This window comes from Trachypithecus francoisi, unplaced genomic scaffold (genome assembly GCF_009764315.1).
Source record: "Trachypithecus francoisi isolate TF-2019V2 unplaced genomic scaffold, Tfra_2.0 Lachesis_group10, whole genome shotgun sequence".
Lineage (NCBI taxonomy): Eukaryota > Metazoa > Chordata > Mammalia > Primates > Cercopithecidae > Trachypithecus > Trachypithecus francoisi.
The window spans coordinates 90,325,182-90,348,753 of NW_022681455.1; the positions used below are offsets into that span (position 1 = coordinate 90,325,182).

At 45.2% G+C, this 23,572-nt stretch overlaps 1 protein-coding gene and 1 pseudogene across 1 annotated transcript in view; one reads left to right on the forward strand and one right to left on the reverse strand.

Moving 5' to 3' along the window:
• Window positions 1–9,599: 9,599 nt before the first annotated feature.
• LOC117087761 lies at window positions 9,600–12,278 on the reverse strand (annotated as a pseudogene).
• Window positions 12,279–12,947: 669 nt separating this feature from the next.
• The window catches only part of HEATR3 (HEAT repeat containing 3), a 34,067-nt gene continuing 23,442 nt past the window's right edge, over window positions 12,948–23,572 (forward strand). The window contains 7 exon segments of the mRNA XM_033219846.1: window positions 12,948–12,968; window positions 18,120–18,392; window positions 18,394–18,525; window positions 18,621–18,726; window positions 18,729–18,783; window positions 21,034–21,121; window positions 22,441–22,554. Coding sequence (XP_033075737.1) covers window positions 12,948–12,968; window positions 18,120–18,392; window positions 18,394–18,525; window positions 18,621–18,726; window positions 18,729–18,783; window positions 21,034–21,121; window positions 22,441–22,554 — 789 coding nt within the window.

The following is a 23,572-nucleotide window of genomic DNA, read 5'->3' on the forward strand; positions in this document are numbered from 1 at the left end:
CTCTACTAAAAATACAAAAATTTGCCAGGCATGGTGGCACATGCCTGTAGTCCCAGCTACTTGGGAAGCTGAGGAAAGAGAATCGCTTGAACCCAGGAGGTGGAGGTTGCAGTGAGCCGAGATGCACCACTGCACTCCAGCCTGGGCAACAGAGCAAGACTGCCTCAAAAAAAAAAAAAAAAAAAAAAAGATGATCTGTGTGTATTAATAAGCTCACAAATAGTGATTATTTTTAAAAGGTCTTTTGGTAATTTTTTTTTTTTATCCAGGGCCTTGTGAGAAATCTCATGTTTCTGTTTCTTCATATATTTTCAATTGTTTTTCTTTATTTTCTTCACTGTCTAATCACTGTATACTATGTAATTCCTAAAGGAGAAAAACCAATCAGAGTTGGTTGAGGCTTTATTTTGGTATAGTTAGGACTGGATTGTAGATGAGACTAAATGTCTCAACATAATCTTATGTTGGAACAAAGATTATCCCCCTTTTCCCCAAACAAAGTATGGATTCTGTCTCCGTGCCTTTGATTCCATATTCCCTAGAGACTGATCATTCGATATTAAACATGGAGGTCATTAGCCAGGCATGGCGGCACACACCTATAGTTCCAGCTACTCAGGAGTCTGAAGCAAGACAATCGCTTGAGCTGAAGAGACAAATGTTGCAGTGGCCAAGATCATGCTGCTGCACTCCTAGCCTGGGTGACAGAGGGAGACGCTGTCTCAAAAAAAAAAAAAAAAAAAAAATTCGTACCAAGTAGATGTGACTTGCTGGTGTTGAAACCTAGGTGGTTTTTGTTCTTGTTTGTTTGTTTGTTTTTTAGTGTTCATCTTGGCTAAACAGTCAACAAAGCAGGCAATAGATTTCAAAGGTAAAGAGGTAAATATTCTACAACACAAAATTGATCTGGCTCAAGCAATGCTCACTATCGGCTTTGTCCAAAAAAAAAAAAAACTTTTACTTTTGTATTTTTATTTTTTAGAGATGGAATTTCTGTTGCCCAGGTTGGAGGGAAGTGGCACGATCATAGCTCTCTGCAACCTTGAAATCCTGGGTTCAAGTGATCCTCCTGCCTCAGTCTCCTGAGTACTTGGGGCTACAAGTGTGCGCCACCGCACTGGCCTTTTTTTTTTTTTTTTTTTTGCATAGAGACAGGGTCTTGCCATATTACCCAGGCTGCTCTCAGACTCTTGGCTTCAAATGATCCACCCACCTTGGCCTCCCAAAGTGCTGGGATTATAGGCATGAGCCACCACACCTGGCCAAAAAGTCTTTTTAAATATTAGTTCTCTACTTGAAAAAATGTTTAACCTCTTAGTACAAAATAAATAATTGAAAGGCTGTATCAGCAATTGGTTTATTTTTGTCCCTTTTGCTATTGGTTAAATAAGTGAAATGAAAATCGTAAGTCCGAATGTTTTATAGAGAGGTTATCTATTTCTTTTTCTTTTCTTTTTTTTTTTTTTTTTGTGACACAGTCTCGCACTGCCGCCGGGCTGGAGTGCAGTGGTGCGATCTCGGCTCACTGCAATCTCCGCCTCCTGGGATCCCGCGATTCTCCTGCCTCAGCCTCCCAAGTAGCTGGGATTACAGGTGCACACCACCACGCCCGGCCAAGTTTTTGTATTTTTAGAAGAGGCAGGGTTTCACTATGTTGGCCAGATTAGTCTCCAACTCCTGACCTTGTGATCGGCCTGCCTCAGCCTCCCAAAGTGCTGGGATTACAGGTGTGAGCCAACCAACATTATCCACTTCTTTTGCAAGTATAATGTGGCATCAACAGACACGATTCTTTAGAGTTTACCTAACTTTGCATGTTTTATCACATTTGACACAGATTCCCTAAATAATAAATTGTAAACATTTTATTTATTTATTTGAGATATATAAAACAAGTCATCTGTTACTTTTTTTTTTTTTTTTAGATAGAATCTCACTCTGTCGCCCAGGCTGGAGTACAGTGGCATGATCTCAGCTCACTGCAACCTCTGCCTCCTAGGATCAAGTGATTCGCCTGCCTCAGCCTCCTAAGTAGCTACGATACCACACCCGGCTAATTTTTTTGTATTTTTAGTGAAGATGGGGTTTCGCCATGTTGGTCAGGCTAGTCTCAAACTCCTGACCTCAAATGATCCACCCACCTTGACCTCCCAAAGTGCTGGGATTACAGGCATGAGCCACCATGCCTGGTCACTCCAACAGTTGCTTTTTAAAAATCCTTACTTCCAGGCTAGGTGTGGTGGTTCATGCCTGTAATCCCAGCACTTTGGGAGGCCAAGGTGGGAGGATCACTTGAGCCCAGGAGTTCGAGACCAGCCTGGGCAACATGGCAACACCCTGTCTCTACCAAAAATGCAAAACTTAGCCAGGCATGGTGGTGCACACCTGTAGTTCCAGCTACTCAGGAGGCGGAGGTGGAACGATGGTTTCTGTCTGGGAAGTGGAAGCTTCAGTGAGCTGAGATCATGCCTTACACTCCAGCCTGAGTCAGACCCTGTCTCAAAAATATTGATTAAAAAGAAAAAATAAAAATAAAAATTTCTTACCTCCATTGTTACTTGAAAATTTGATAAATCCTGATTTTGATGTAGCATGGAAGGTAATGCAAAAACAAAACTACAAAATCACTAATATTAATAGTTACTTATTTAAAAATTGAAGTGATATTAGCCCATTGATCAGTTAAAATAAATAAAACAAGTACAAAAATAGAGTGACCTTTAGAGGAATCAGGGCTTGCCTTGACATAATTAAAGTCAGATGGGAATGCAATCAACTAAAGCAATATACAAAGAACAAAGTTTAGAGGCATCTACCTGACTTCAAAAGATTCTACGAGGCCATAATAACCAAAACAGCATGATACTGGCATAAAAACAGACACATAGACCAACTGAACAGAATAGAGATTTCAGAATTAATCTACATATTTATGGCCAACTGATATATTTTTTTTTCTGTGTGAAATCTCCCACAATCAACTGATTTTTGACAAAGGTGACGACAACATACATTGGTGAAAGGACACTCTCAATAAACGGTGCTGGGAAATCTGGATCTCCCTATGCAGAAGAATGAATCTAGACCCCTCTCTCACCACATACAAAAATCAACTAAAAATGAATTAAAGGCTTAAATGCAAGATCTGAAACTATAAAACTACTAGAAAAAAGCATAGTGAAAATGCTTCAGGACATTGGTCTAGGCAAAGATTTTATACCTAAGACTTTAAAAGCACAGGCAACAAAAACAGACAAAAGAGACTATATTAAACTAAGAAGAAAAGGAAACAATCAACAGAGTAAAGAGACAACCTGTAGAATGTGAGAAATTATTTCCAAACCATTCATCCAACAAGGGATTAATATCCAGAATATACAAGGAACTCAAGCAACTCAACAGCAAAAAAACAATCCCATTAAAAAGTGGGCAAAGGCTGGGCGTGGCAGTTCATGCCTGTAAACCCAGCACTTTGGGAGGCCGAGGTGGGCAGATCACAAGGTCAGGAGATCGAGACCAGCATGGCCAACATGGTGAAACCCTGTCGTTATTAAAAACACAAAAAAATTATCCAGGCATGGTGGTATGTGCCTGTAGTCCCAGCTACTCTGGAGGCTGAGGCAGGAGAACCGCTGGAACCTGGGAGGCGGAGGTTGCAGTGAGCCAAGATCATGCCACTGCACTCCAGCCTGGGTGACAGAGTGAGACTCCATCTCAATAAAAAAGAAGTGGGGGGAGGGGCAAAGAACACATGAATAGGCACATCTCAAAAGAAGACACACAAATAGCCAACAGCTATATGAAAAAATGCTTAACAGCACTAATCATCAGATAAATGTAAATCAAAACCACGATGAACTATTATCTCACTTCCAGTTAGAGTGGCTATTATCAAAAAGACAATAAATAAATAACAAATACTGGCAAGGATGTGGAGAAAAGGAAACTCTTACACACTGTTGGTGGGAATGTAAATTAGCTCAGCCATTATGGAAAGCAGCATGAAGTTTCCTCAAAAGACTGAAGATAGAACTACTGTACAATCCAGCAATTTCACCACTGGGTATTTATCCAAAGGAAAGGAAATCAGTATATCAAAGGTATACCTGCCCCCACCATGTTTATTGCAGCACTATTCACAATAGCCAAGTTATGGAATGAACCTAAGTATTCATCAACCAATGAATGGATAAAGAAAATGTGGTATATATACACAGTGGAATACTATTCAGCCACAACAAGAATAAAATCCTATCACAGCAACATGGATGGAATTGGATGTCATTATTTTAAGTGAGATAAGCCAGGCACAGAAAGACAATAATTGCATGTTCTCATTCACATGTGGAAGCTAAGTTGCTCTCATGGAAGTGGAGAGTAGAATGGATGGTTACCAGCGGCTGGAAGGAAGTGGAGAGAGCTTGGTTAATGGGTGCAAACACACAGTCAAATAGAAAGAACAAGTTCCAGTGTCCAGTATCGCAACAGGGTAACTGTAATGAACAACAATATATCATACATTTCAAAATAGCTAGAAGGAGAATATTGAACGTTCCCAACGCAAAGAAATAATAAACGTTTGAGATGATGAACATGCTAATTATCATGATCTGAGCACTATACATTATACATATTGAAACATCACTATGTACCCCACGAATATATACAATTATTGCTTGTCAATATAAAAAATCAAAATTTAAAACAAAATAAATAAAAAATAGCTAGAAGATTTCAAATGTTCCCAACACAAAGAAATGATGAATGTTTGAGGTGATGGATATGCTAATTACCCAGATTTGATTATTACATTGTATGTATTATATGTATCAAAGTATCACATGTACCCCATAAATATGTACAATTTTTGTGTATCAATTTTTTTAAAAACTAGATGGGAATGTACCAGCTCTTCAGCCGAAAGCTAGAAGTTCCTAGACTGACAGTGGGCTCATTGAGAGCTAAGCAAAGGAAACAAGAAACTACAAATAGGAAGGAAATGCTGCCCACCTGGGAGCAAAGAAAAGAAACTGCAATATTAAGTGAGTTCACTTGGAAAATGATAATTTTTAATTTAATGTATTAATTAATTAATTTTTTGAGACAGGGTTTCGCTCTTGTTGCCCAGGCTGGGGTGCAATGGCACAACCTTGGCTCACTGCAACCTCTGCCTCCCAGGTTTAAGCGATTCTCCTGCCTCAGCCTCCCAAGTAGCTGGGATTACAGGTGCCCACCACCACACCCAGCTAATTTTTAAAAAATATATTTTTGGTAGAGATGGGGTTTCACCATGCTGGCCAGGCTGGTCTGGAACTCCTGACCTCAAGTGACCCACCTGCCTCAGCCTCCCAAAGTGCTAGGATTATAGGCATGAGCCACTGTGCCCGGCAGAAAATAATTTTTTTTTTTTTTTTTTTGAGACAGAGTCTCACTCTGTCGCCCAGGCTGGAGTGCAGTGGCGCAATCTCGGCTCACTGCAAGCTCCACCTCCCAGGTTCACGCCATCCTCCTGCCTCAGCCTCCCGAGTAGCTGGGACTACAGGCACCTGCCACCACGCCCGGCTAATTTTTTGTATTTTTAGTACAGACAGGATTTCACCATATTAGCCAGGATGGTCTCAATCTCCTGACCTTGTGATCCGCCCACCTCGGCCTCCCAAAGTGCTGGGATTACAGGCGTGAGCCACCACGCCCGGCCAGAAAATAATTTTTTTTAAGTGGAAAATGTTATACAAATTCTACAAATGTCGGCCGGGTGCGGTGGCTCATGCCGCCTGTAATCCCAGCACTTTGGGAGGCCGAGGTGGGTGGATCACAAGGTCAGGAGTTTGAGACCATGCTGGTCAACATTGTGAAACCCTGTCTCTACAAAAAAAAAATCAAAAACTTAGCCAGGCATGGTGGTGCACATCTGTTGTCCTAGATACATGGGAGGCTGAAGCAGGAGAAGCGCTTGAACCTGGGAGGCAGAGGTTGCAATGAGCCTAGATCGCCCCACTGCACTCCAGCTTGGGCAACAGAGCGAGACTCCTTCTCAAAAAAAAAAAAAAAAGAATTCCACAAATGTCATTTTGGGAGTCTGAGGTAGGAAGATTGCTTCAGGCCAGGAGTTCAAGACCAGCCTGGTTAATAAAGAGAGACTGTCACTACACAAAAATAAAAAACTTAGCCAGGCATGGTGGCACACACCTGTAGGTCCTAGCTACATGGGAAGCTGAAGCAGGAGGATCACTTGAACCCAGGAGGGCAAGGTTGCAGTGAGCCATGTTTGCACCACGGCACTCCAACCTAGTCAACAGAGTGAGACCCTGTCTCAAAAAAAAAAAAAAGGTCCTAGCGTGGTGGTGTGGGCCTATAGCAAGGGGATTACTTGAGCCCAGGAGTTCAAGGCTGCAGTGAGCTATGATCATAGCACTGCACTCCAGCCTGGGTGACAGAGTAAGACCCTGTCTCTTAAAAAAAAAAAAAAAGTAAAAAAGTTCTAGAAATGTAAGACCTTTGTACTACACGAAATACTTGTGCTACAACTAACCTGGTGTCCAGATACCAAATGAGTCTTCTGAGAGCCAAAGGCAGCCACTGGGGGGTCATAGGTGGGCATGTAGGAAATAGAAAAGGATGGGGACTGTGTGGAGGAGGCCAGAATTACATTGTATTTCTTCTAAAAAATATTTTGGCTGGCCGCAGTGGCTCAAGCCTGTAATCCCAGCACTTTGGGAGGCCGAGGCGGGCAGATCATGAGGTCAGGAGATCGAGCCATCCTGGTGAACATGGTGAAACCCCGTCTCTACTAAAAATACAAAAAAATTAGCCGGGTGTGGTGGCGGGCGTAGTCCCAGCTTCCCGGGAGGCTGAGGCAGGAGAATGGTGTGAACCTGGGAGGCGGCAGAGCTTGCAGTGAGCTGAGATCGTACCACTGCACTCCAGCCTGGGCGATAGAACGAGACTCCGTCTCAAAAAAAAAAAAAATATATATATATATATATATATATATATATTTCATAATTTAAAAAATTATGCAAATACTACCCAATCATTTTAGAAAACCCAGAAAATACAAACAGGGCAATAATAAGACTTTTTAAAAAAAATATCTGGCTGGGCATGGTGGCTCACACCTGTAATCCCAACACTTTGGGAGGCCGAGGTGGGTGGATCACCTGAGGTCAGGAGTTCGAGACCAGCCTGGCCAACATGGTGAAACCCTGTCTCTACTAAAAATACAAAATTTAGCCGGCCGTGGTGGCACGTACCTGTAGTCCCAGCTACTCAGGGGGCTGAGGCAGGACAATCGCTTGAACCTGGGAGGTGGAGGTTGCAGTGAGCTGAGATCACACCGCTGCACTCCTGCACTCCAACCTGGACAACAAGAGTAAAACTCCATCTAAAAAAAGAAAAAAAAAAAAAAATATATATATATATATATATATACACACATATATACGTGTGTGTGTGTGTGTGTGTGTGTGTATGTATATATATCGCCTTTAATTCTGCCCAGAGGCAAACACAGGAAACATTTTGGTATATGCACTTTGTTTTGTTTGTTTTGTTTTACAAATGTGAAAGGTCCAGGTATCTATACTTCCATGAGTTTTTCTCTGTGTTGTGTGTTTCCAAAAGTGTGATTATGTTTATGCTGCTTTGTAACCTTTTTACTTCCTAGTGCCTGATGAACACCTTTCTTTCCTTACGGATACACAGTATCAAAGGATGGTTTTCAAGTTAAAATTCTGACCTTTGTATCCACATAGGGTGAGCATGTACATGTTCTTTAATGAAGGAACTGGGAGGATGGTAAAACAGGTTCAATAGAGAAACAGAAATTTATATAGTCAGTGTGGAAAAATGTATTTAAATGGGATTTCTAGGTTAGATAAGAAACTGGTTAATATTCTACAAGGCAATGAAATTCTATCCTTTGGGGTTATCTTTTCTGCTGGACAGAAATAATTTGCATCTCAACTAGACACAATCAAAATCATTTGCAATTTATTCATATATAAATTCACATCTAATTTCATAGAGTCTAGGCCCCTAAGTAAATGGTCAAACAAAAAAAACATATTTCTCTAGAGCAATGATTCTCAACTAAAGGTGATTTTGCCTCCCAGAGGACATTTGGCAATGACCAAAGACATGTTTGGTTGTCACCATTGGGGACTGATAGTGGCATCTGGTGGGCAGAGGCCAGGGGTGCTGTTAAACCTTGTACAATGCACAGGACAGCCTCCACAACAAAGAATTATCCAGCCTAGACTGGCAACCTCCACAACAGAGAATTATCCAGCCCACACTGTCAGTGGTGCCTACCTCTACCTATTAGATGCTAGTAGCACCCCCATGGTTGTGACAACCAAAATGTCTCCAGACATTGCCAAATGTTCCACAGGGAGGCAAAATTGCTCCCAGGTCAGATGCACTGCTTTAGAGTTGCACTTTACAAATCCATCGCCTCTAGTCATATGTAGCCATTTATTTTTATTTTTTATTTTATTTTTATTTATTTATTTTTTTATGTCATAATGTTAATGAACACCAGGGGTTCAGTCTAGGTCCTGTTGCTTGATGCACAGAAAGCCAATCACTGAGACAACAAGTATTGCAGGGAAGAAAGCTTTCTTCAGGTGACATCAGTGGGAGAGACAGGAAATAAACCTCAAATCCATTCCTCCTCCCTGACTAAAGTTAGGTGTTTACACATCATGGGAGGATAACAGGAGCAGCAAGGAAGAGGAGTTGGTCAGTAGGCAGCAGGGTCATCCCACAGAAGAAATGTACATTTCTCAAGCTTCAGTTCTGTGGACATCTGGCTTGTTGGAAAATTGGGCAGGCAACAACAAAATGTTTACAATCAGCCCAAACTGAAAATTTAGTTTACTTCAACTGTTCAATAGCCAATTGTGGGCCAAGTGCAGTGGCTCATTCCTGTAATCCCAGCACTTTGGTAGGTCAAGTCAGGAGGATTGCATGAGGGCAAAAGTTTAAGACCAGCTTGGGCGAGAGACCCCATCTCTACAAAAAAAAAGGGCGAGAGACCCCATCTCTACAAAAAAAAAGAAAATAAAAAAATAAAACAACAACAACAAAATAGCCATGTTTGGCTAGTAGCTACTCTACTGGGCAGGGCAGGCAGAGAACATTTTCCTCTTTGTGGAAAATTCTGCTAGATGATACTGCCTTAGATAAATAATCATTTCATGGGTCTGTTAGACATTGGGACAATGTAATATTGAAAAAATATGCAGGCCAGGCGCAGTGGCTCAGGCCTTTAATCCCAGGACTTTGGGAGGCTGAGGCATGCAGATCAGTTGAACTCAGGAGTTTGAGACCAGTCTAGGCAACATGGTGAAACCCTGTCTCTACAAAAAAAAAAAAAAATCACCAGGCACGGTGGTGGGCACCTGTAGTCCTAACTACTCAGGAGGCTGAGGTGGGAGGATGGCCCAGAAGGTGAAGGGTGAAGGTTGCAGGGAGCTGAGACCACACCACTGCACTCCAGCCTGTACACAAGAGCAAGACCCTGTCTCAAAAAAGATTTTTAAAATATATAAAAAATATATATATAAAGAAAAAGAAAAAATGTGTGGCTATCCTTTTTCCTTATTTCCAAGTTTTGGATAAATTTTCTTTTTTTCACCAGCACTTTTATTTTTCCTTACACACTCATGTGTTGTTGGGGCCTAATGCTCTCACATAACTGTAAGAAACCAAAATTTTTTGTCATCTCTTGAAGAACTGAGAATTGCATACACACACACACACACACACACGCACATACGTACACACACAAAAAAACCTTATGTAAATTAAAAGGATGAATACATTTACAGGTATAAATGCAAACCATTTCCAACTCAAGGCAAGTAACAGCCATGGTGTTCTGGCAGGCAAACATCAGCTAAGAAAGGAAACTGGGTCCTATGGCTTAGACTTTCCAATCCTGACAGACCAGCAGGACACACACAAGTGGTTCAGGAGCCCTTGCCAGCCTCTAAAGAAATCCCAGAACACTCAACCCTAACACATTAACACCCTGCACTGGTGGGAGACTGCTGGCCACGCAGACTCACCGAGCCATGGACTTGTCTTCCACAAGCACGTTCTTACCTCAGCCACAAAGTGACCAAGCCACATATACTAAGGGCTGAGATCCAAGATATGTACAGGGTACTTAACAGATAGCAAGGGAACAGTTAACTTGCATACAAGGTCAAAATCAGCAACAAGTTCTACAATCCAGTGCTGATATTGGATATAAGCTTCAAGGACAAATTTCTTTTCAAAGGCTTATTCCAGTTTCATGAGGCTAGCATGGGGTGTATGCATTTGCCAGGAGCAAATTTATTCTTCTGAATTAACCCATGCAGCAAATGCTAGGCATCTGCTCGCAGTCCATTTAGAAGCATTTGCACTGGATGATGGAGGGGCCCCAGTCCTCGTACTCCTGCTTGCTAATCCACATCTGCTGGAAGGTAGACAGGGAGGCCAGGATGGAGCCACCGATCCACACCATGTACTTGCACTCAGAGTACTCGATGATGTGATCTTCATGGTGCTGGGCACCAGGCTGGTGATCTCCTGCATCCTGCCCGCAATGCACACGCACACGGTGGTGCCGCAGGACAGCACCATCTCGGCCTACAGGTATTTGTGGATGTCCATGTCACACTTCATGATGGAACTGAAGGTGGTCTCGTGGATGCCGCGGGTTCCATGCCTAGGAAAGAAAGCTGAAACACTGCCTCTGGACACCAGACCCACTCGTTGCAGATGGTCATGACCTGGCCATCAGGTGGCTCATAGCTCTTCTCCAGGAACGAGGAGAACACGGCGGTGGCCAGCTCCTGCTTGAAGTCCAGGGTAACGTAGCACAGCTTCTCCTTGATATCACGCACTATCTCCCACTCGGCCGTGGGGGTGAAGCTGTAGCCACACTCGGTGAGGATCTTCATGAGGTAGTTGGTTAGGGGAGATGGGCATCATGTGGGCGACCCCGTCTCCAGAGTCTGTGACAATGCCACTGGTGTGCCCAGAGGACTAGAGAGACAGCACGGCGTGGATGGCCACACACGTGGCCAGGGTGTTGAAGGTCTCAATCATGATCCAAATCGTCTTCTCTCTGCTGGTCTTGGGGTTCGGGGGGGGCCTTGGTCAGCAGCAACGAGTGGTCCTTGGGGCCACATGCAGCTCGTTGTAGAAGGTGTGGTGCCAGATCTTCTCCATGTCATCCCGCTTGGTGACTATGCCCTGCTCGATGGGATACTTCAGGGTCAGGATGCTGCACTTGCTCTGGGCCTTGTCACCCACATAGGAGTCCTTCTGGCCCATCCATGTCCACCATCATGATCTGGTGCCCGGGGCACCCGACAATGGAGGGGAACATGGTTCGGGGGGCATCATCCCTAGCAAAGCCAGCTTTGCACCTGCCAGAGCCATTGTCAATGATAAGCATGATGATCTCTTCTTCCATCACCACCGTGGAGAAGAGGGTGGCTGAGCAGCAGGAGGATGCGGTGTGCGGGCTAGTGGCAGCGAGTGAGCAATAATTTCTTCTACAGGACCTTTGTTAAAGGCAGCATAAAGCTGCAAGGCTAGATAGACTGTAAACGCCACGACGTCATGGACTGGGGCTTAGTTCTCTCATCATCGCTAGCACCTGCTGCAGGGACTGATACCTGGCAAGCACTCAATAACCAATATCTACTAAGTGAATGAATAAATGAATGAATGGTGTGAAATTCAGTGGGTAGCAGGTCCCTTTGCAGTGACTTCCTTGGGTTGGCTGTCAGCAGTTATGCAATTGTCACACCTATCTCAGCAAGTTCTGAGGACCAAGTGGGGGATGACCGGCAACAGTGCCTATCCCAGGTTCTGACACCCGCTCAGGAGGCACCCAACAGGCGATTTTCCTTCCTTTCCTGAAATCATCAAAATGGTTCCCAGCCCTCTAATATTTCAAAAACCCTTACCAAGTCTATGTAAATAAAGAAAACTTCCCTAACAGCCTGTTAGTGGCAGAACTGCAACTAGAGACCCAGTGTCTAATCACCTTGCAGATGACTTTGCCAGCAGTGACCTTCCTTGTTGCTGACTACTGAGTCACTCTATGTAGGGTCAGCTGAGAAGAGGACAGTAACCGTGAAGAGGGAGTAGACATTCCAGGGACATTAATTCAGCGAAGTGCCAGGCACTGCTAATTCAGAGGCCAGTGTGGGCAGCTCATGTGTATATTTTTTTTGTTGTTTTTGAAACAGGGTCTCACTCCATCACCCAGGCTGGAGTGTAGCGGTGCAATCACAGCTCTCTGCAGCCTTAAACTCCTGGGCTCTAGTGATCCTCCCACTCCAGCCTCCGGAGTAGCTGGGACCACAGGCTTGTGCCACAATGCCTGGCTAATTTTTTGTATTTTTTGTAGAGACAGGATTTGCCACAATGTCCAGCTGGTCTTGAACTCCTGGGCTCAAGCAATCTGCCCACCTTGGCTTCCCAAAGTGCTGGGACTACAGGCGTGAGTCACTGTGCCTGGCCTCACATGTATACCTTTGATGACAACTCATGGACAATTACTTTTTTTTTTTTTTTTTTTTTAGGGACAGGGTCTCAGTCTGTCACCCAGGCTGGAGTGCAGTGGTATGACTGTACCTTGCTACAGCCTCCAACTTCTGGGCTCAAGCGATCCTCCTGCCTCAGCCTGATGAGTAGCTGGGACTACAGGCGTGCGCCACCACACCTGGCTTCACGAAAACTTCTGAGAGAGGTACAGGGCACACAAAGTACACGGCTGGCCCAAGGGTGCAGCATCTGCTGGGGCAGTAGGAAATGGAGGACAGTAGGCCAGGGCCCAGGGGTTGGCCATCTTCTGGGTTTATATTTCTCATTCTTCCCAAATGAGTCCCTAAAGCTCACAGGAACTCTAAGTGGATCAGAGATTGTGTACTAGGAGAATGGCGATGATTAACACCAGCGTGAGCTACGGAAGCTTGCCCAGCTCTACAGTCCTCCATGCCTAAGGAAAGCAAAGTCCCACGGAGTTTCTGGGAAGACTAAGGAGGCTCCCAGGGCTGGAAATGTGGTGTTGGAGGCACATGGCAGAGGGCTGTGGCCACATCTTGTATGTTATGTAAAGGGCTGAACCTGACTGTATAGGACCATGGGACTATCTAAATGTTCTAGAAAATATTGATCTGAGTGTGTTGTAGGAAGATTACATTATAAAAATTCAAAGGGGGAGAAACAGGAGTCTGGTAGAGCAACTCTTTTTTTTTTTTTTTTTTTTCAGACAGGGTATCACTTTATGGCCCAGGCTAGAGTGTAGTGGCGCAATCATAGTTCACTGCAGTCTCGAACTCCTGGGCTCAAGTGATCTTCCCACCTTAGTCTCCTAAATAGCTGGGACTACAGGTAAACACCACTGTGCTTGGCTAATTTCTAAACATTTTGTAGAGATATGGTCTCTTGATGTTGTCCAGGCTGGTCTCAAACTCCTGCGGTCAAGTGATTCTCCCACCTTGGCCTCCCAAAGTTCTGGGAATACAGGTGAGTCACTGCACCCAGCCTAATTCCTTTTTTTTTTTTTTTTAATTTGTCAGACCAATAATTGATGACAAGCTTATTTCCAACTTGTCTCAAGGGAAGAGGCTTCTAAGCAGTCTAATTCAAAAATTCCCTCTTGACAAAGATAATTTGCAGGAAAAAGGGATGGTTAGATAATCATTACTTCACCGCATTTTAAAAAATGACTGGTGAAGGAAGATTAGACTGGTTAAAGATCACTGGGCTCCTTCTAAGACTGACAATCGACTGAGGGTGGCTCCCAGAAGAGCTCTTAAGCTCATTAAATAAAGCTAATTATTCATTTTAGCAGCAATGGTAATTTATCACTGGAAAGAGTAACTAACGATAACAGACCACAAAGTTCTGCTCTAGCTATGGTATTTATATTTATTTATGTTTTTTAAAGACTTTATTTTTATTTTTTGAGACAGGGTCTCACTCTGTCACCTAGACTAGAGTGCAGTGGTGTGATCTCGGCTTACTGAAGCCTTCACCTCCCACGCTCAAGTGATCCTCCCACCTCAGCCTCCCAAGTAGCTGGGACTACAGGCACATACCACCACACTCAGCTAATTTTTTAATTTTTTGTAGAGACGGGGTCGCATTATGTTGCCCATGCTGGTCTTGAAATCCTGGGCTCAAGCGATCCAGCAGCCACGGCCTCCCAAAGTGCTGGGATTACAGGTTAGAGCCACTGAACCTGGCCAAAGACTTTATTTTTTAGAATAGTTTCGGGTTCATGGCAAAATTGAGAGGGAAGTACAGAGATTTCCCACATACTCCCAGCCCCAACATATGCACAGCCTCCCCCATGATAACATCTTATACCGTGATGCATTCGTTACAACCATGAACCTACAATGACACGTCATTATCACCCCAAATCTGTAGTTTACATTAGGGTTTGCTCTGTGTGTTATACATTCTAGACGTCTGGAAAAATGTACAATGACATGTATCCACCATTATATCATATAGAGTATTTTCACTGCCCTAAAATTCCTCTGTGCTCATCTAGTTAAGGTTTTTGTTTTGTTTTGTTTTTGAGACAGAGTCTCGTTCTGCCACCCAGGCTGGAGTGCAGTGGCACGATCTCAGCTCACTGCAACCTCCACCTCCCAGGTTCAAATGGTTCTCCTGCCTCAGCCTCTCGAGTAGCTGGGACTACAGGCATGTGCCACCACGCTTGGCTAATGTTTGTATTTTTTGTAGAGACGGGGTTTCACCATGTTGGCCAGGCTGGTCTGGAACTCCTGACCTCAGGTGATCTGCCCGCCTCAGCCTCTCCAAAGTGCTGGGATTACAGGCATGAGCCACTGCGCCTAGCCTGGGTTTTGAACCACTTTTTTCTTGTTTATCGCCACAGTGAGAGAAACAGGAGGAATCTGTTTCTACCTCATCTAAATTCTTATCATCTGATTCCATCTAAATTGCATGCCCTACTCCTTCCTATGTGGTCTCTCTCTCCATTCATTCAAGAAATTGCATGACTATCTTGCCAGGCTCTAGGCTAGTGTTAGGGATACCGTGATGTGTGAAAATGGGCACTGTCTTGTCTTTATAGGTGCGTAGTGTTCAGCTGGGGAGAGAGGCAATTGTATAACTGTTCACAAAGAAATTGAAAATTACAACTGTAATTTTGATATGTGCTTTGAAGCAAAGAAACGAGGTACATGCAGGCCTCAAGGGAGACCTGTCTCTCACTATAAAGTCCCTGTCCCTGCCTATGGAGACTGTGTTCACTAGTTCATAGGGTAGGGGCCGGGGTTTGTGCAAAGCCCTGAGGCCCCATAGATGTTGGCTAAAAGAGCAAAACGAAGAGGTGACGCTGGGGGCCGGGGTGAAACCCTGCAACCCTGCAACCCTGGTAAGATTTTGATCTTTATCCAAAGAGAAAGGGAAGCCACTGAAAAGTTGGTGTTTTTTTTTGAGACAGAGTCTTGCTTTGTCACCCAGGCTGGAGACCAGTGGTACGATGTGGGCTCATTGCAACCTCCGCCTCCCGGGTTGAAGTGATTCCCCTGCCTCAGCCTCCTAAGTAGCTGGGATTACAGGCCGGCGCCACCACACCCAGCTAATTTTTGTATTTTTAGTAGAATCAGGGTTTCACCACTTTAGCCAGGCCAGTCTTGAACTCATGACCTCAGTGATCCACCCGCCTGGGCCTCCCAAAGCGCTGGGATTACAGGGGTGAGTCACCATGCCCGGAAGCCACTGAAAAGTTTTAAGTGAGGAAGTGAATACAATACAAGGAGAAAGGTGGAGGGATATTTTGAGATCACTCTAGCTGCTCAATGGATGGGGGACAGGCAGGGTAGAAACGGAGAGACCAGAAAGCCACGTGCTCAAGATAAAAGACAGTAGCCTAGGCTGGGCGTGGTGGATCACGCCTGTAATCCCAGCACTTTGGGAGGCTGAGACAGGTGGATCACCTGAGGACAGGATTTCGAGACCAGTCTGGCCAACATAGTGAAACCCCATCTCTACTAAAAATACAAAATTTAACTGGGTGTGGTGGCACGCACCTGTAATCCCAGCTACTCGGGAGGCTGAGGCAGAAAAACCACTTGAACCCAAGAGGCAGAGGTTTCAGTGAGCCAAGATCATGCCATTGCACTCCAGCCTGAGCAACGAGAAAGAGTCTCCATCTCAAAAAATAAAGACGGTTGCCTGGACTAGGTAGGTGGCAGGCAGATCGATGGCCTGATAAGATATACAGGAAGGAAAACCCACCAACATGTATTTAGTGGCTCCAAGGTTGATTTTTTTTTTTTTTTAGACGGAGTCTTGCTCTGTCACCCAAGCTGGAGTGCAGTGGTGCGATCTCGGCTCACTGCAACCTTTGCCTCCCAGGTTCAAGAGATTATCCTGCCTCAGCCTCCAAATAGCTGAGACTATAGGCACACGCCACCATGCCTGGCTAATTTTTGTATTTTTAGTAGAGACGGGGTTTCATCATGTTGGCCAGGCTGGTCTTGAATTCCTGACCTCAGGTGATCCACTCACCTCGGCCTCCCAAAGTGGTGGGTTTACAGGTGTGAGCCACAGTGCCCAGCCCAAGATTGATCTTTGATAGGCTCAAATGCAACACGAGCTACACTTCTGTTAACTCTCTAAAATTTGCCATAGTAACTAATGTTATTTCCCTTACTGGATAGTCAACTCTTTGACGGTAGGGTTGCCACGGAATGGAACTCTAGAACAGTAGAATGCTGACCTGAGCCCAGACGTGGTGGCTCATACCTGTAATACTAGCACTTTGGGAGGCTGAGGCGGGCAGATCATTTGAGATCAAGAATTCGAGACCAGTCTGACCAACATGGTAAAACCCCATCTCTACTGAAAAAAAAAAAAAAATAGCTGGGCATGATGGCACATGCCTGTAATCTCAGCTACTTAGGAGGCTAAAGCAGGAGGATTGCTTGAACTCGGAGGCGGAGGTTACAATAAGCCAAGATGGCACCATTGCACTCCAGCCTGGACAATAGAGTGAGACTCTGTTTCAAAAACAAAAAGAAAAAAAGAAAGTTGACCCAAAGTTATGCATATATTGAGTACTCACTCGTTACATGTCTAATTGTAAAGACCACCTAAGATTCTCCTGTACTTTTCCCTCTGCTTAGTATTTACCACAATTTACCACAAAGTTATTCATATGATTATATATTCAACAGATCTCTCCCTGGATTGTAAACTCCATAAGGACAGGCAGAGAGGACAGGAACCAAACTGTCTTGATTATTGTTTTATTCCAATGCTCAGCACTGTACCTAGTACTCAACAAATATTTGCAAAAGAATCTTTGTTAAATACAAGTTTCCAAACATTTCCATAGTGCTTATTATCTGCCAGTCTCTGTTCTTAGCACCTTAAACATATGAACACATTTAGTCTTCGTAACAACTCCATGAGGTATATACTATCAATGTCCTCACTTCGCTGATGAGGACACTAAGGCAGGGAGATTAGGTTCTTAAGCGATTCTGTTTTATCAAATATAGACACACATTCGTTCCAAAACATTAACTGGGCTCTGTCTATGACAGGAGCTATGGGAGGTGCTGTGGACACAAAATAAAATCGTGGTTAATACTTTTTGAGTACCTACTATATGTCAGGCTTGGTGTTAGGCACTTTATAGAACTTTATGAACTTTACAGAACTTACAATATCCTTAATCACATTTGATTATTTGTACCCAGTGTTACTTACTGATTGCTTGCTTGATTGATTGATTGAGACAGGGTCTCGCTCTGTCGCCCAGGATGGAGTGCAGTAGCAGGATCAAGGCTCACTGTAGACTCAAACTCCTGGGGTCAAGTGATCCTCCTGCTTCAACCTCCCGAGTAGCTGGGACTACGCACATACGCCACTATGCCCAGCTAATTTTTAATTTTTTTCGGGGGAAGGGTCGGGGGGTGGAGTGTTTTCCTATGTTGCCCAAGATGGTCTGCAACTTCTGGCCTCAAGTGATCCCCCTGCCTGGGTCGGCGTTACTATTCTAGTCCAGCCTCCTACTTTCCCGGTAAACCCACAAGACTCCGCCCCTTTGCAGAAGCTAGCCCCGCCCATGCCCTCTTCCACGCCTGCGCACTCCGCGCACCAGCCCCACTCCCCCCACCCCCTCCCCCGATCCCGACCCAGCAGACGACGCGCCGCGCGTCTGCGCACGGCTTCCCCATGTGTTCTCCAGCCGTCAGCTGGCCCGGCTGAGCAGCAGCAACGGACCTTGCTTGTCACCGGCGCGGCAGCCTCCACTGGCGCTGCAGCCTCCACCGCCTGCTGTTGCCCTCCTCTCTCGGTGGTCTGTCAGCACAGCGCACGTCGCCATGGGTTAAGAGCCGGACGAAGCGCTTCAAGCGACCTCAGTTCTCCCCTACGGGCGACTGTGAGGCCGAGGCGGCTGCGGCGGCGAATGGGACCGGAGGCGAGGAGGACGACGGGCCAGCGGCGGAGCTGCTGGAAAAGGTGAGGCGAGGGCTCCGCCGGGCCGGGAGGGCGAGACGAGGTTGCCCCGCGCGCGTGCGCACTGCTCTCCTGACCCTCCTCGCTCTCCTCCGCAGCTCCAGCACCAGAGCGCCGAGGTCCGCGAGTGCGCCTGCGCGGGGCTGGCCCGGCTGGTGCAGCAGCGGCCGGCTCTCCCGGGCCTGGCGCGCCGAGACGCCGTGCGCGGCTGCTGCTGGACCCCAGCCTGGCCGTCAGGGAGACTGCAGCCGGCGCGCTGAGGTGAGCCGGGAAGGGTCCAGGGCGGTGCCCACTTCTAGCCTGCCCCGCGCCTGGGCTGCGGCCGGTCGCAGCGGTCAGCCAGCGCCTTCTGTGTGCCACCAGGCCCTGGCCCGGTCTCCCGTTTGCAGAGATTTGAAGCCAGTGTCCAGAGAACCCCAGTATCCCCCAACCACACGCATCTCATCTGTCCACCTGGCTGCTTCACCTGCAGCGTCCACCTGCTCAAGCGTCACGCCTGCGCACGTTTTACCCTCTCCAAAAGCCCTCCTTCGGGTCCCTTGGTTGGATGAATTCTTCAATTCATGTGTCAGCAATCTTTCTCGATGCAGGGGATTTTGAGCAGCCAAGATTGTTGAGCGAGATCTCTTGACAGCCAAGATCCCCTGTCTTGGCACAAGTCATGTTTATGAGTAGACAGACAGGAAGCTAGTAAAAAGGTAAAACATAATATTACATAGTGAGAATTGCTGTGGGAAAATGAGATGATGATGAGTTGGGGGTGGGAAGTTTGAATTGGGTGCTCTTGGGCCGGGCGCGGTGGCTCACACCTGTAATCCCATTGCTTTGGGAGGCCAAGGAAGGAGGATCACCGGAGGCCAGGAGTCCAAGGCCAGTCTGGGCAACATAGCAACAAGACCCCGTCTCTAGAACAATTTTAAACAATTAGTCAGGCATGGTGGTGGGTGCCCGTAATCCCAGCTACTCGGGAGGCTAGGGTGGGAGTATCGCTTGAGCCCAGGAGTTCGAGGCTGCAGTGAGCCATGATCACACCACTCCACTCCAGCCTGGGTGATAGAGCAAGACCCTGTGTCAAAAAAAAAAAAAAAAAAAAAAAGGAAGCGCTCTTTAGATGGCTTGTGAACGGAGATCTGCAGGGTGAGAGAGCCAGGAGACATGGGAAAATAGGGGGAAGAGCGTTTCCCACAAAGGGAGCAGCAGCAAAGAAGCAAAGCAGCAGGCGGCTTGATGTGGGTAAAGAGCAGAGCAGGCAGGTAGGTGGCTGAAAAGAGCAGGGGTGGGTAATTACAGGAGGTGAGGCTGGAGAGAGGGATGAGCTGTAGGATGGTGTAGGGCTGAGGACTTAATCTAAGCAGGGAAGAGACATGCTGTAACTCACCTTTTGAGAAGACCACTCTGCTGGCTGTGCAGAGAATGGACTGCAGAGGGGGCAAGAGTAGAAGTTAGTATTTGTAGTTCTTGTAGCTCTGTCTCTACTTGTTATTTATATTTCATTCACTGATATAGCAAATATGTATAAAGTGCCTGTGTGCTAGACACTGAGCTAGGCTGTGGGCATGGAGTAATGAGCAAGGCAACGTCTCTCCTTAAGAAATCCTAAAGTTATTGAGGGAGACAAGCATTAACCAAACAGTTACATAAGTGTATAGTTACAATGAATGGTAGTGACAAAGAATGCTACAGGAGGATACAAACAAAGGATTCAGGGAAGAAGACTCTGAGTGAGTGGTGCTTGAGGTGAGCTCTGAGGGATGAATGGACATTCACCAGTTGCTGGAGGGGAGATAGACGCTTTTCTTCCTCTAGGGAGGAAACAGCATGTGGAAAGCCCTTCCCTTCCTCCCACAGCATACACAGGCTAGGGGATCCTGGCGGATTGTGAGGGCATCTTCTGACTATCTCGATATCCTTAGGTACTAGCACAGTGCTGTGTACTCGGAAGTCATGTCTTTCCAATTAAATTTACCCAGGGCTGCTTTAGGGGGTATCATTCTCAGTAGCCCCACCTTGCTACCCTTGCAGTTCACTTTTTCTTTTTTTTTTCTTGTTTTAGAAACAGGGTCTCCCTGTGTTGCCCAGGCTGGTCTTGAACTCCTGAGCTCAAGTAATCCTCCCACCTAGGCCTCCCAAAGTGCTGGGATTACAGATGTGAGCTACAGCACCTAGCCTTGCCCTTGCAGTCTTGATTCCAAGAAAAGGTCCCTTCTTACATGATGGGATTTATTCACATGGGAAAAGTCTCCCCTCTTCCCTTCTTGTAGCCGTGTACCTGTATACTGTCTCAAACCTCAGAACTAAGTTGTTATATGACAGCGTCATCTGTTTATATCTTGTAGAATAAGGATCAGAACAGGTGGAAATCTCTGGATTGGTTCTGCATCATATGACAGAAACAATAAGCTATTTCCTCTGGGAAATCTTAAATATGGCTAAAAATAGAAATGTGAGAGGGTAGAAGTGTTCTGTGACATGTGATGTGGAAGTAAAACATGTTTTAAATTTCTTGTGTAAAAATCTCAGTGCTTGTGGAGGTTTTGAAGTTTGTGATGACATGGTGACTAAGGATATCATGACGCCTCTGGTTGTGCTGCTAAAAGAGGTATGCAGTTTTTACAATATCTTGATGGTAGCTTTTGGGTTGCAAACTTAGAGTTTTTGTATTACTTTGGTGTTAGTGACTTTGTCTTCTATCTAAACATCATGTGGAAATTTCATTCCTTTTCCTGGAAACACCAATCTACTCTCTTAATTGATACTTATCTCTATTATTTTGTAGCTTTATTTTTATGATAGTTAGAAAAGACCTGCCTAAAACTGTACAGACTCACTCCTTTAGATGTTAAACTTATTACAATGAAAATAATTAGTATTTAGTCATTGCTTATTTATGTGCCAGGTATTGTTTTCATGTTTTCGATATTAGATAATTTAATCCTCACAGTATCCTATGAGGCAGGTATTATTCCCATTTTACAGATGACAAAGCCGAGGCACAGACATTAGGAACTTGTGAAGATTACAGTAAGTTCTCATGTTTGATCTCATTCCAGTCTTATTGCATGACATAGTTAAGAGGTTAAGGAGCTCTCTTGCTGGAGTGCCTCTGGTCCGCTATTCTGTATTGATGGGTAATTTTCAGTTAAGGCTACATAAAGGATATCCAGTTTTGATGAGAGGCATCAGTCGTTTTAGAGCAATGATTCTCAACTGGGTATGATCTTGCTTCACAGGGCACAACTGGCAATGTCTGGAGGCATTGGTTGTTACAGAGCTTGTGGGGTAAAAGTTGTTACTGGCATCCAGTGGGTAGAGGCCAGGGATGCTGCTAAACATCCCCAAATGAACATGATAGCCCTTCCTTCCCCAACGAAGAATTTTCTGGTGGAGAATTTCAGTAGTACCTGGATTGAGAAACCTTGCTTTAGAGTGTCTCCTGGGCTGTACTAGAGGGGCTTAAGAGCACCAGCTTTGGAGCCAAATACTGGGGCCTGAATCCCAGCTTCACCACATGCTAATCTAACACCTTCAGCAGCCTCCCTGTACCTCACTTTCCCATTTGCAGCTGGAGATTGGTGATAATAACAGTCATCCTACCTCATAGGTTTATTGTTTGGATTAAATGATTTGATACATGTAAAAAGCTTAGAATAGTACCTTGGAAGGTGCTATGTAATAAAAAAACAGAAGGCGCTAGGTAGAATCTCTTATTTCATCTTTTGTTGCCTTCTTACTGTCTTTTATTACATTTATTAGGTAAAATACTTTGTATTGATTTTGTACTACTGCTTGTAAGGATTCGATTGACTTGTTAACCACGGTAATTTCTGATGTCTAGCCTTTGTGTTTCATCACCATCATTACCCTATTTATTTAATTATTCTTTGGAACCAGGGTGCTAATCATGATATTTGGTTACAGTGTAGTACTGGACTGGATTCAAATGAGATGTCCCTGCAGGAGAAAAAAGATCAGAACAGAAATTCTATTGAGAACATAGCCAATGAGGCTGTGAACGTGCTGTGGAATATATGGTAAGGTGCCTTCCAAACACAGCCTACTGCTATAGCAGTACCCAGGCTGCTATTCTCTGTTATACTGTGTGGGAATCTCTGTTCCCCTTAGTAGGCCTGTTAATCTGGAATGTTAAGACTTGGTAGGAGCCGGACGTGGTGGCTCATGCCTGTAATCTCAGCGCTTTGGGAGGCCGAGGCGGGTGGATCACTTGAGGTCAGGAGTTTGAGGCCAGTCTGGCCAACACTGTGAAACCCCGTCTCTACCAAAACTATAAAAAAATTAGCCAAGTGTGGTGGCACATGCCCGTAATCCCAGCTACTCGGAAGGCTGAGGCAGGAGAATCGCTTGAACCCTGGAGGCAGAGCTCGCAGTGAGCCAAGATCATGCCACTACACTCCAGCCTGGGTGACAGAGCGAAACTCTGTCTCAAAAAAAAAAAAAAAAAAGACTTGGTAGGAGGTAGGATCAGGTGACCTAAGATTGACCCTCCTCCCCAATCCCTTTCCTCATTGCGTCATTCCATCTTTTGTTTTACGGCTTTCCAGTCATTGCACCTGACAAAAAATAGGAGGACTCATGACCACTAGCACCTGTGGCTCCTCCTTTCCCCCGACTTCCTGCACACCCTGAGAAAAATTTGTCTTTAAGCTGGTCAGGCCTAGATGTAGGTGCACCTTTGGTTTGGCCTCTAGACTGAGATGGGGACCACAGACCTTGGCTGGTGCTTTTCTTCCTCTCCTCTGGCGGTTACCATCTGAGTGGGAAGTGGATGCCTAAGAAGAGCTCCCTTGGCCCCTGGAGGAAGAAGGACACTCTCCATTCTGTGATTGTAGCAGTGGTGAGGGTGGAGCGGACTTGCTACTAGGAATGGAAATGGCTAGAAACCCAACCTGGATTTACTTTTTTCTCCCATTTTATGTCCCACATTTCTAGCAAGACTCTGTCATAGTTTCTTATCTTCAGTCAGCAGCAATTACAGTGGCTGACCTAAAAGCACAGATGTTTCTTAGAATACAAGATTAAATTGGATCCTGAA